This window comes from Hippocampus zosterae, chromosome 15 (genome assembly GCF_025434085.1).
Source record: "Hippocampus zosterae strain Florida chromosome 15, ASM2543408v3, whole genome shotgun sequence".
Lineage (NCBI taxonomy): Eukaryota > Metazoa > Chordata > Actinopteri > Syngnathiformes > Syngnathidae > Hippocampus > Hippocampus zosterae.
Genome location: NC_067465.1, coordinates 214,072 through 226,631, shown reverse-complemented (window position 1 = coordinate 226,631; position 12,560 = coordinate 214,072). Strand labels below are relative to the sequence as shown.

The 12,560-nt window shown below is 51.4% G+C and overlaps 1 protein-coding gene across 2 annotated transcripts; it reads left to right on the top strand.

Moving 5' to 3' along the window:
- The first annotated feature begins 69 nt into the window (after positions 1-69).
- On the top strand, positions 70-11,625 carry LOC127616447 (macrophage mannose receptor 1-like). 2 transcript variants are annotated; one of them, XM_052088036.1, is made up of 31 exons: positions 70-238; positions 1,000-1,362; positions 2,043-2,213; positions 2,849-3,004; positions 3,300-3,410; positions 3,483-3,620; positions 4,036-4,212; positions 4,441-4,595; positions 4,664-4,777; positions 4,883-4,998; positions 5,347-5,495; positions 5,981-6,180; positions 6,818-6,933; positions 7,084-7,156; positions 7,248-7,401; positions 7,484-7,522; positions 7,601-7,764; positions 7,866-7,927; positions 8,109-8,209; positions 8,325-8,467; positions 8,546-8,651; positions 8,731-8,855; positions 8,933-8,977; positions 9,306-9,408; positions 9,541-9,773; positions 9,850-10,015; positions 10,228-10,392; positions 10,522-10,638; positions 10,702-10,857; positions 10,929-10,958; positions 11,114-11,625. In XM_052088036.1, the coding sequence occupies exons 1-31, from the start codon at positions 103-105 to the stop codon at positions 11,359-11,361; spliced, it is 4,332 nt and encodes a 1,443-aa protein (XP_051943996.1). In that variant the 5' UTR covers positions 70-102; the 3' UTR covers positions 11,362-11,625. The 2 variants fall into 2 exon arrangements, with proteins under 2 accessions (XP_051943996.1, XP_051943995.1); XM_052088035.1 differs by having other exon boundaries at positions 7,598-7,764.
- Positions 11,626-12,560: the final 935 nt, after the last annotated feature.

The following is a 12,560-nucleotide window of genomic DNA, read 5'->3' as shown; positions in this document are numbered from 1 at the left end:
CACATCATTCCCTCCCCCAGGACAGGAAGTGAATGGGGACACTTTCTCAATGAAGCTAAGAAAAAAAAAAAGGTCAGTTCTTGTTAAGAAGTCTTCCTTTTCATGGTCACGCTCATAAGTCCGCTGCTTGCGACACGGGCCGTGTTTGCAGCGCTTGCCGGGAGAATGTGGAAGGCCGGAATAACGCTAGCTGCCTTGGCGCTCCTTGCACCGATGTCTTTGTGCTTTCAATTGGATGGTAAAGTATTCAGATTATGATCTTCTTTTCTCTCTGTCAGCTATCCTCCGTTACAGAGACTAAATGGAGCCGCTTATCCCGAGAGTCAAATGACTCTTTTTTTTAATTGTATGGTACCTTTATTTCCTGCCCCCATCATTAATGCAAAGGTTTATGTCATTTAGCCAAGGGTTAATTATAATAATTGCTTTTTATTGAAATAGCATGCGAAGGATGTTTACCGTTAACTCATGGGGCTAATTCAAATCCAAATGAGTCTTTATTCAGGTTAAGAAATGGAGGCTTTGCGGAAGGAGTCACGTGAAATTTTCTCCGCCGGTGTAAAAATGTTCATCTTCACCATCTTCTTGCATTCATTATTCGGGAACAATGATATTTCCGGGTCAGTTTGACCCAAGGGATGTTTAATTATTCAAGTTTTATAAGCCGTTGAGCTTTATAAGACGAATATTGTTGAGAACTCCTCATAAACTCTGTGACTCATCATGCATAACAGCTCACAAATCATGGGTCAAGAAGGAAAAGTCATTCCTTTGGCATTTTTAAATGCAAATGAAATTTCATGATTGCATTTGACCAAAGAGAAGACATTTCAAATTGACAATCTGTTTTTTTTTTTTTAAATCTATCAATAGTTTGTTTTGATTTTTGACCTTTGGAATCGGTCATTGCAACATTGACCTCATGATTTGGACATTTTTGGTGTTTAGTTTGAGGAAGTAAACGCACGCGATGGGCCGCCGTTTTGCTTTGCCGTCTAGACTCTCCATTCACGCTCTACAACAAAGCTTTGAGCTCGTGCCTGCTGAAAAAGTCGTCCCGCTGCCAAGAGGTGCGCTGGACCAGCGGCAACCGCATTTTCGTCACCTCCACCAAAAAGTGCCTGGGCTCGCAAGGCAAAAGCGTGGGCAGCGAGGTCAACGCGTACGACTGCGACGAAAGGAGCGATCTGCAGAAATGGGAGTGCGTCAACGGCACCCTGCTGGCGCTGAAAGACCAAAAGCCGGCGCTCTACATCGAGCTCAAGCCCGACGGAGGCGTCGCGCTTTCCAGGACCGCGGGGCCCGGCAACAGCTTCACCATCACGGGAACGGCCAACGGCGCCTGCTCCAGAACTCACAGAGGTACGCTATGCGCGCAGGTTGACAAACACGATTCGATTGAAACATGATTCTGCTGGCCTTATTTCCCCCCCCCCCTTTTTTTCTTTTTTTAATAAATGTACCTATTTCAAAGTGAAATATACGAGGTTTTCCTTTATGTAAGAAAAAAAAACGTTTCAAACTTCACTCTGTACTTCTTTTTTTTTTTAATTCAACCGCCTTTACAATTTAAAAAATACATATATATCTCTGAAAATATATGTTTATTTATTTTCTGCGACTGAAATAACCTTCCTTCTTCTGTATACGTGTGCAGCAATACTGAACAATAAGCACATTGGAAAATATCACTTTGTGGTGGTTAGTTTTCACGAATGAAAGTCACTTGGGATGCGTGTGAGCTATTTTTCAAAAATCTGAATGATGGGAGAAATGTTTTATGACGATGAGCATTTTTAGGTTGGGGTTGTATTTTTTTACACCGAGGTCTATGTTGGATGGGATGAAACGGGGCCGTCCGCGTATGGTCCACTCGCCGGAGGTTACCTAGCGCCGCTTGAAACGGAAGGCCGCCCGGTCCGCCCCGCCGGCCGCGCACATGATGGCCCAGGACTCCTGCAGAAGTGTAGAACATATACACAAGTCAGCCAGCGTACAGTTGTGTATTGATTACATTTCTCCATTTTTTCTTGCCATCGCAGTGTTGTACTCCATTGATGGCAACGCGTATGGAAAGCCATGCATGTTCCCCTTCCTGTACAAAGATCGCTGGTTTGGAGACTGCACGCCATACGACTCCTCAATCAAGCGCCCCTGGTGCGCCATCGGCACCAAATACGAACACGAGCAGTGGGGATACTGCCCGACCACATGTGAGTTGAACGCTGGTCTCGTGCGCTTTCGTACCGGAAATGACGAGTGCGGCGCCGCCTTGAGATAGGAGTTTTTCAAGATACGCTTTGACTTGTGAGCACAGACATGAGATGCGAGCGCCGCGTGCAAGCGGTGATCTTGAACTCATTCATCTGACCAAAGAATAAGCGGTCCTTTGGCAAATAGGGAGTCATTCTTCAAAAACAGAGGCACCGAAGGCCGTTGAACGCCACTTGCACTTGACACGAGGCGAAAAAAGGAGGAGTCCTCAAAGAACCCGGCCGGCGAAGGGTCCTCGAGGATGCGGCCTGATGATTGGGACACGGTCCACATGGATACGGACGAGACGCCTCTTCTTCATTTGTCCGTCTGATTGTATTATACCGCCCCCGGTGGCCAAAGAAGGAGCGAGCGGAATGAATACAATTCTTTTCCATTCCGTGTGATGCTGCTAATGTGTTATTTTTCTGCAGCAGGCTATTACTGGGGATGATTTCCTTTACAAAAAAATGGGTTTTTTTGTTGGTGGGGGGGTCAAGAACAGTCATTATATTCACTTCAATGGGAAAGGATTTTTTTTTTTTTTCTTTTTAGTTCCGGGCTCTTATTTCCTTGTTTTTGTGTCATTGCGCAGCTACGGAACACTGGAAGAAGAATCACATCACAGGAGCTTACTACCAGCTCAACGCTCAGGCGGTTCTGAGCTGGGCGCAGGCTGACGAGAGCTGTAAACAGCAGGGGGCCAGCCTGGTCAGCATTACCGATCCCAACGAGCAAGCTTTCATCTCAGGTGAGCGCTACTAAGCAATTGTTCATATGACATTTGTATTTGGATGGCGTTGGTCATTCAGTAACCGCGCAAAGAAATGCGCTTGACATTTATGAGACTGCCCGGTGGTCCCGGGGAAGGTCTCGTCTTCCCACACCAGCACTACCAAGTCCCGATTAGTTTGAAGTCATTGTTTCCGAGACGTTCTCGAGATGGTCGGTGACCCCGGGATGAAGCAATCGAAATGAGGAACGGCTCAAGAGAAAGAGGAACAAGGGCTTGACGCCGTCCTTTTGTGTGTTTGCCCGCCGCGCAGCACTCTTGGGAAACGTGAAAAATAAGCTTTGGATCGGGCTGGTCTTGAATCCCGATCACGGTTGGCAGTGGACGGATTACAAGCCCATGCGATTCCTGAGATGGTCCGGCGGTAAGTACGCCATTCGCTCGGGCTTTGGGAGATGACGGCGCAGGAACAAGAAGGATGCCCGTTTGGTTTTAGGATTCCCGCTTCCTTACCCGGGTCACAACTGCGCGCTTCTGGACTCGGCCGGGCAGCACAGGTGGGAATCGTTTTCCTGCTCAAAGAAGATCGGCTACATCTGCTACAAACCCGGAGCCCCGCCTCTTCCTCCGCAGGGTAGGCCGTCACTTTCCACTCCAAATGCCACGCGTGGTGCAATCAGCTTTTGATTGAGAAAAATCTATTGTCGTGATTTCATCCGTTTTCAAATCCGCCCACCCTCACGAGGGTCGCGGGCATGTCGGAGCCCATGCCGCCGGTCGCACGGACCGCTGCGGCTCACAATCGCACACAATTTCCAGCGCTCTGTCAAAGTGCCAGGCGTGTTTTTGGAACGTGCGAGAAAACCCACGCGGGTACGGGGAGAACGCGCAAATTCCACACAAGAAGGCCGCAGCCGCGACCGAACCTCGCATCTCCGCACTGCGAAGGACGGATTTCAGATATAGAGCGAGTCGCGGGACAAATTCAACCCCCCCCCCCCCCCCCCGAGTACGTACGTCGATGAGCAACGTGTCTATTTTGTGTTCAGCCGAGCAAGGATTCTGTTCAAGCCCCTGGATCCCGTACAACGGCCACTGCTTCCACCTCGTTCGGACCCCGAAAACGTGGTCCGAGGCGCGGAAGGAATGTCGCAAGGAGGAGGGCGAGCTTGTGAGCATGCGCAACCTGGAGGACCACAGCTTTGTCATCTCTCAACTGGGATACGGTGAGCCGACACAAAACTCGGCGGCCGGCCGACTAAATGGAACTAGCCATGACTTCACCTGCAATGACTCGACAGAAACACAATCAGCAGTCTGTTCATGTGATCTGTAGATATAACCACGACCATTGAAACATTTGTTTTTCACACGGTGCAACATGACCCCAGTGAGGATAAGAGAATGAATGAGGTCATATTTCAAGAACAAATATCACGCTGGGTTGTATGCAGCCTCCACCGACGAGCTCTGGATGGGCCTGAACGACAGGAGGACCGAAGGTCTGTTCGAGTGGAGCGACGCGGCCGACATCTACTTCACTAGCTGGGAGTACGGAGAACCCACCCTCACGACGGACGACGAGGACTGCGTTCTCATTCGGGGCGAGGTACGGAGCCAAAGAGAGACGGACTTTTGATGGTCAGGTCACCGACAAAAATGATTTGCGCCCCACAGAACGGCAACTGGGCCGACCGCTCGTGCGATGAGAAACACGGCTTCGTTTGCATGAAGCAGAGCAGCGCACACCACCAGCCAGATGAAGTTCATATCGATATCGGTTGCAGAGCTGTGAGTTCCGCTTCCAAAATACCTGTCCGGACATGACCTCCTACGATTGATTTGATCAATTGAATAGGAAGACATTTTGACATTTTGAATGCGTGTGTTTTCCAGGGTTGGAAACGACATGGCTCCTATTGCTACTTTGTTGGGGCGCAGACCAAAACATTTGACGAAGCCAAGACTGACTGCACGGCGACAAACTCCTACTTGGCTGACGTGTCAAACGGGTAATTGACATTTCAATACAGCGTACACGTTTTTTTTGTTTTTTTTCCCCCTGCGCTACCAGAGACAACGCGCACAAAATGTTCTTTTTAGCCAATGTCCGGCAGAGGGAGTCCCCGCCATCTAGTCCATTTCATTTTGAGAAATGTAAGCGCCGCTCGGCGGCAGCTGATTGAGCTCCCATCGCAACAAACGCCAGTCGGGCAGAGAGTCACGGTGGCGACGGTACCGCCGAGCCTCCGGCAATGTCATACGTCTGCGTAATAGTGCCCCCAAGTGGCCGAGGCTCACACCTCAGAATGAGCCACGCAATTCATTCCGAATGACCGCATGAATGTCAATGTATGCAGGGTGGACAACGCCTTTTTAATCAGCTTGGTGGGGGCAAGGCCTGAGAAATACTTCTGGCTGGGCCTCTCCAACCAGAAGAACAAGGATGAATTTGCGTGGACCAACGACAACGCGGTCACTTTCACGCACTGGAATAACGGGATGCCAGGTACGTGTTTGCTTGCAAATGACGCCATGAATGGCGAGCGTTCGCAAATGACGCCAAAGACTTTAAGTTGATCCAAACTGACCTCCTCGGAGGCGTTTGCTGGAGCTGCCACGTATGCTTCTTTTGGAAATGAACTTGACAAACAAACAAAAGCAACAGATGAGTACAACGGGCTCTTTTGGAGCCGCCTATGACATTTGAGGGGACTCCCTCTCCTGCCAACATGGCCGCCATGCACCGCGTATACTCTACCTATTCATTTCTTTCGATGGAAAGAAAGTCCCGGCCGCGTGAGCACGCCGGCGGCGCAGATCTTAGGCGTGTAGCGCTCCGTGTCCGGGACGGGCGGCGCAGTTCTTTCTGGAAGCGTAAGACTTTGACAGCGGGTCGGATATTTGGAATGAATCGGTTCGATCAGGCTTCCGCCGCATCAGTCCTATTTCAATACGAGAGTATAAATGGATTTTGTTCTGCTGTCCCCAAAGGCAGCGGCCAAGGCTGCGTGGCCATGACGACCGGGATTTTCGCTGGCCTGTGGGATCTGCTGCCCTGCGACAATAAGGAGAAATACATCTGCAAGCATCTCGCCGAAGGGGCGGTTTTGACGCCACCCCCGCCGACCCTCAGCCCCCCGCAGTGTGCGGAGGGCTGGATACGACTAGGAACCAGGAACGTCTGCTCAAAGGTTTGTCCTGAGAATGGCGAGAACGTCCACCTCGCGGTTCCGAGGCTCTAGTTTTCCTGCGTGGAACGTTTCGTAGCTTGCGCAGGTTTTCAAGTTAGGTTCCTTCAAGACTTCAAATCGGGGCTCAATAACCTCTTCGTTGTCTTAACATCTCACCGGTACAGCACTCATACTGGATGCTGGAACAAGAGGTTAACAAATGATATGATTGCAAGTATTGTAATACAATCTGTCTACATGTGTTGCTGCACCCTTTGTGCTGATCCATTGCTTAAAGAGGTCATAAAATGCAACTCGGGGGCGATAAGATGGCAGACTGAAAAGCTACGGCATGTGGTTTTGCATCATCATCATCATCATAATAATAATCATGACGTTCACTCATGGGATCTGCTGCTTCACCAATATCATCGATTAAGCGTTAACAGTCTGAAGTCATCAATCCATTTTCTGTCCCCATTAGGGTCACAGCTCAACGGTAGCTTGCTCCATAATTCAATTTCCGGGACTACGGTTATGATGACATCGCAACATTTTGCGCCGCGTTTAGTTCTGCAAATGTGAAATACACTTGGGAGTTCCAGCTCATCAAAAAAAAAAAGAAATAAATAAATAATCAAAATGTCTCGCCCTCCAGTTCTTCACAGGTCCTCGTTCGTTTGAGAAGACCTGGTTTGAGGCCAGAGATTTCTGTCTGGCCATTGGAGGGGATCTCCTCAGCATCCACAGCGCCTCTGAGCTGTTTGTGGCACGGTACGCACCGTTGTTGGGGGGGCGAGGGCATACTGTGCCCAATTATTTGGGGACAAATATTATCGATCCAAACTGCTAGAGAAGGTAGAACATACGATTGTATTGGCATTTCATTGTTATGATGATTATTGGTTTTTTTTTTTGCTGAAGCCACGGAAAGGCCTGGATTGGACTTCATATCGCTGACCCGAGCACAGGTTACGTCTGGAGCGATGGATCCCCGGTAAGCGCACGGGAGCACATCGAAGAGATCCAAACTCATTTTCTGATGGAAAATGGCTTTTTTTGTAGCGGTACTTTCTTTATTTCCACAGGTAAACTTCCTACACTGGCAGGAGGGCGAGCCAAATAATTTCCAAAATTCCGAATCTTGCGCCGAGTTCCGCATGTATCGAGCCGACGATACGGGCTCGTGGAATGACGTCCACTGCGAGAGCTACAACGACTGGCTTTGCGAGATCCGCGCCGGTAAGCGAGGCGCTCGGCTTTCGAGCGAGCGGGTATAGCGGCGACAAACCGGTCATTTCTCTCGCGCGTCCTTGAATTACAGGAGTGACTCCGAAGCCACCCCCGAACGACACCGCTGTCGGTAACTAGACGCCGCGCAGACAGCAAAAGGCGTGACGTCGCCGCGTCACCAGTGTGTCCGACCGCCGTCCCTCAGCAGAGTTCAACACGACCTCGGACGGGTGGCTGGAGTGGCGAGGGAGTCAGTACCACATCCACAGAGTGTCGATGGCCATGGAAGACGCTCGCCATTACTGCAAGCGGCACCACGGCGACTTGGTGACCATCAACAGCGAAGCGGAAAACATCTTCCTCTGGAAACAGGTGAGGACGCCCACGGTGGACTGCTGCATGCTCAACCCCAAGCGAGAAAAGCTACCGCTACATTTAATTGTGATGATTTTTTTGGGGGGGGGTCAATGCAGATTTCCAGAACCTACGGGACGTACTACATCGGTTTATCCGTGGACCTCGATGGCTCGTTTTGGTAAGGAGGAAAAAGGAAGGAACGCCACGATTAGAATGTCAGACACTTGCTCACATCCCGAGCATCTTTTCTACAAACTGCGGCCTAACGCTTATTGAGTAACTGAGGAAGAAAGACAATTGCAAAGGCAGTGTCATGTAATCCTCCATTTTCTTTTTTGGGGGGGCTGGGTTCACTCAAGGTGGATGGATGGTACTTCAGTGGGGTTCCAAAGATGGGACGAGAACCAACCTAATGTGAATAGCTACGATGAGAACTGCATCGCCATGTCCTACTTTATGGGTGAGTACACATTGGTAGCTGACGAGATGGACAAAAGTTTTGCCTTCAACCAGAATACTAACGCCCCCCCCCCTCTTGGCCCACTCGTCTTTGCCATCGCCACGTGTGCGCGCAGGCTTGTGGCGCGGCTTCAACTGCGGCGAAGAGCATCAGTTCATTTGCAAACGCGGCACCACGGCGCCCGTCAACACCACCGCCGCCCCCACGCCGGCGCCCAAAGGTGGCTGCCCGCTCAATTGGAGCAAATTTGACTCCAGGGTGAGGATATCGCCGCGCTTCCTTTGCCATTGAAGAAGTCTGCTTTTTGTCTGAAAGGCGTCCATTTAACGTCGCCAGTGCTACAGCATCAACAGTCATCGCAAGACCACCTGGGAAGAAGCCAGGAAGCAGTGCTACTCCATGGGCGGGAATTTAGCCTCCATACCCACCAGGCGGGTGCAAGGTGCGCCGGCGCCGACGTCTCCCGCGGTCCGCGTCGCACTCGGCTCTTGGTCAAAACAAACACAAAGGCTCTCCCGCAGCGTATTTGATCACCAAAATGGCCGAAGTGGCGGCAGACCTGTGGATCGGTCTCAACAGTTTAAAGCAGGACGCCTTCTTTTGGAGCGACGGCAAGCCCAGGCGATACACCAACTGGGGCTACTCGGTAAGCGCAGACATTTCATTGACGGCGCGTATTCATGGCTTTTCCCCTTTGCATCCAACTATATCCATTGTCTTTAGATACATCGACGTCGTCCGGGGACTTTTTACCAAAGATGGAACGAGGTAAGCGTTCAAGAGTCTGAACTTTACGACGTAGACGTTAGAATTTGGGCAGGATGAGTCTTCCGGACTATACGCCGACCTGATCGGGTGGCGTCTGGCCGCCAGACCATTTTGTCATCGGCCGCACCGCCTTCATTTTGCGCTCCATCGCAATTAGCGTTTCCCATGTAGCGTACGTATTAACTTGCTCGCCACAAACCCATTTTGGCAGCCACTTAGCAAAGTCACTCGGCGACTAATTGATTCACGTTCCGCGCTAATCATTTCCAAAAATGAAGCCGGTCAAAAGGTGCGCCGCTGTATCTAATATTGTGTCTGCCTCCACTAGGAAAGTTGCGTTGTCATGACCACCAACCCCACGAACGGAATTGGCAAATGGTTGATCAAGTCCTGCAACAGCACCAACGGATTCATCTGTACCAGAAGTCTTGGTGAAGTACTACTTTTGCACGGGGAGAAGTGGGCGTGACGGGACACGCGCTGGGACGGAAGTAGCCTTTCCCAGCCCGATCCTCATCGGCAGCCCCTTTGTCACGGGCTTCATTTTTCCTCGTCCTCCGCAGACCCGGGACTGCCGTCGCAATCCGAAGCGGCCGTCCCCAACATCTTTGTATCCCTGGGAAATGACAGCATCTTGGCCGTGCCTTTCAACATGACGTGGGATGGCGCCAAGAGGCACTGCGAGGGCCACAAAGCCACCCTGGCCAGTCTGAGGAACGAGTGGACGCTGGCCTACGTGGAGCTGTTGGCCTTGAATCTCAACTCCCCTCTGTGGATCGGATTGAACAAAGAGAAGGTGCGACGGGGACAAAGTCGCTGCGGGGGGAAAATCGCCTTCCGCCGTGACAAAACAATGTCCGTCCGACTTTCAGACCGGCGGTTATTTCCGATACATCGACGGCTGGCACCTGAATTTAGTCAACTGGGCCGAAGGGGAACCCAGCCAGGACCGGCCCTGCGTCTACTTGGACGTGGACGGAAAATTCAAAACGGCCACCTGCAATCGCACCGCGTACACCGTTTGCATGCAGTCGACAGGTGCGAGACACACACGCACACACACACGCGCGTGTGCTTTTTCTCTCCAATTTTTGAGACAAACATTTGAAGCAACGCCATGACTGGGAAACAAGCTCCCGATTGACAATTCCGCAACAGTCATATTGTTTCAGCACAGTCATGCGTAATAATACGGCGCATCATTTGGGCATGTCAATTGAGCCGCGGCTGATGACGCGTGCGTCTCGCAGATGTGCCTCCGACGCAGTCGGCCAACTACCCGGGAGTTTGCCCCGACGACACCTTGGCCGACTACAGCCAGAGTTTCACCTGGCTGCCATATAAGAGTCACTGTTACATGTTTGTCACCGATGAAATCGAGTGGCCGGATGCGGCCGCAAGCTGCGCAAGACACGGTAAGACGTCTGGACATGTGTATGTGTGTGAGGAGGCACGGTGGCCAACGGTGGCCCTCCAGCACTCTGCGGAGTTTGTCCACTATTTGCTCGTCGGATTGAAACGCTTGATGGCTTGCGCTTTTCAAGGTGGATATTTGGCCAGCATCGAAGATCCCGAGGAGCAAGCGTTCATTCAAAGCAACGTGGAGGTGTTCCAGGACAGCCACAGCTCCTTCTGGATCGGCCTGTACAAAACGCACAAAGGTAGGGCTCGCTTCGCACAGAAACGTTTGAAAGGCCTCATCCGAATCCTTTGCCGGTTATCAGGCACGTGGCTGTGGTTGGATAAAACCGTATTGGACTACACAAACTGGGGTGCGGACGCCGCCGAGAGGGACTACGGAGAGCTGCGAACCTCAGATGGGGAGTGGTCGACCGGCTTCAAATGGAGTGACCGGGCGTACGTCTGCGAAACGCCCAAAGGTAGCGTCTGTCGTGCCGAGCACTTCAAAGCCACGCGCGATTTTGAGCCCCTTTCTATTTTGGCTCCACAGTGATGCCCAGAGAAAAGGACCCCGAATCGCGTAAGTCCCTCCTCCTCCTCATGATGATGATGACGATAGAGATTTTTGGGGCTTCTTCTCAAAGAAATCAATCAATCGGCATGCATGTTTGGTGGCGAGCGAGCTCCTTTTCGAAGCAAATGTTTCAAGCCTTTGGGGAAAAAAATTGTGCGCAGAGGCGCAGGGAGGCGGAGACGGCGGCTCGCGAGGGCACGCCAGCCTGATCGCCGTGCTGATCGTCACCCTCACGTCGGCGCTGGCCGCCGTCGCCTTCTTCGTCTACAAGAAGTCGCCGCGCTCGCTGCCCACCTTCGACAACCCGCTGTACTTCGGGCGCGAGCGGACGCAGCCCGACGTGGTGGACACCAACAAACTGATGGAGAAGGCCGAGGAGGAGATCCCCGAGCCCATTATCGCCCTGTGATCTCAGGCAAATGTATCGCACTGGGACACTGGCGCTGTCGTTGTCGTTGTGCTCTACTGTACAGTATGTGCTACGTATTCCGTTATTTAATAAGAAAAAAGGGTGAGTTTCGGTGACGCGGCCATGTCTGACCCCACAGAGTGGGAACTTTTGAGGACCCATAGTGATCTGATGGATGTTTCGGTTCCTCTGCGAATGAATGTATAGAATGAATCGCATGCTGTTCATTGCTTGCGCTGGTCACCGCTTTCAATGACAATTAAAAGGTGGCTTCAAATGTGTGCGTGTTTCTGCGAACTCGCGCGAGAGCTGGCGTGCGTTCCTACACAACGCCGCAAAGTGAGAAATTGAGTTCAAGCTTCGGCTACTGAGTGAAAGCGTGTCGGTGCTAAAGCTTGCTTTGTGAGCAGCCTCTCTCTCTCTCTCTCTCTCTCTCTCTCTCTCTCTCTCTCTCTCTCTCTCTCTCTCTCTCTCGGGTTATCAGCTGTGATGGCGCACACAATTCTGTCAACCCACCCAGCTCGCGTCTTGGCTCGCTTTCGATGTCGACCTGTGTCTTATGTGCTGTGTTATTTTGACTTGAAGATGGCGCCGCGAGAGCGGCTGCCTTTCCAGCAGCTCCTCTTTTTTCTTCTTCTACTTCTTCCTTTCATAACCTTTCTCCTTTGCGAGACTAATAAAGGATTTCTTCTCTTATCCATATTTCCTCCAACTGGCTGCGCACATTACCTGTGAGCCGAAGAGCCGCGGGTGGACGCCGAGCTTCCATTTGGTTTGCTTTGCCGACCGCTCTCCGAAGTCGGTCGTGTCGTTTCTTCGTACCGCTCCACTTGGCGTTCCTCCGTGGAATGCGCCGTTCACGTCCTCTTCGCTTTGCAGGCCAATTCTGACACGATGTGTCATTTTATACTCGGCGGTTCACGTTCGTTTCGCTCAAACAACCTGTCGAAAGAGTTCAGGAGAGCCGCTTGACTTGGTATTGGAGAGGGGAGTCGCCGACGAGTGCAAACTCGCGGGCTTCTGTTGAACTTCCGCGCATGCTCAGTGTGCGCCGTGGGCTGGGCAGACACGACGAGCCGAGTGCCGACCAGACAATGCAATCGAACAGGCGAATACGATTTCGACAATCATCCATCATGGCAAAAATAAAGAAATTAATAGATGGAAATCATGGCAGATGGCAGGGTTCGAGACCAACA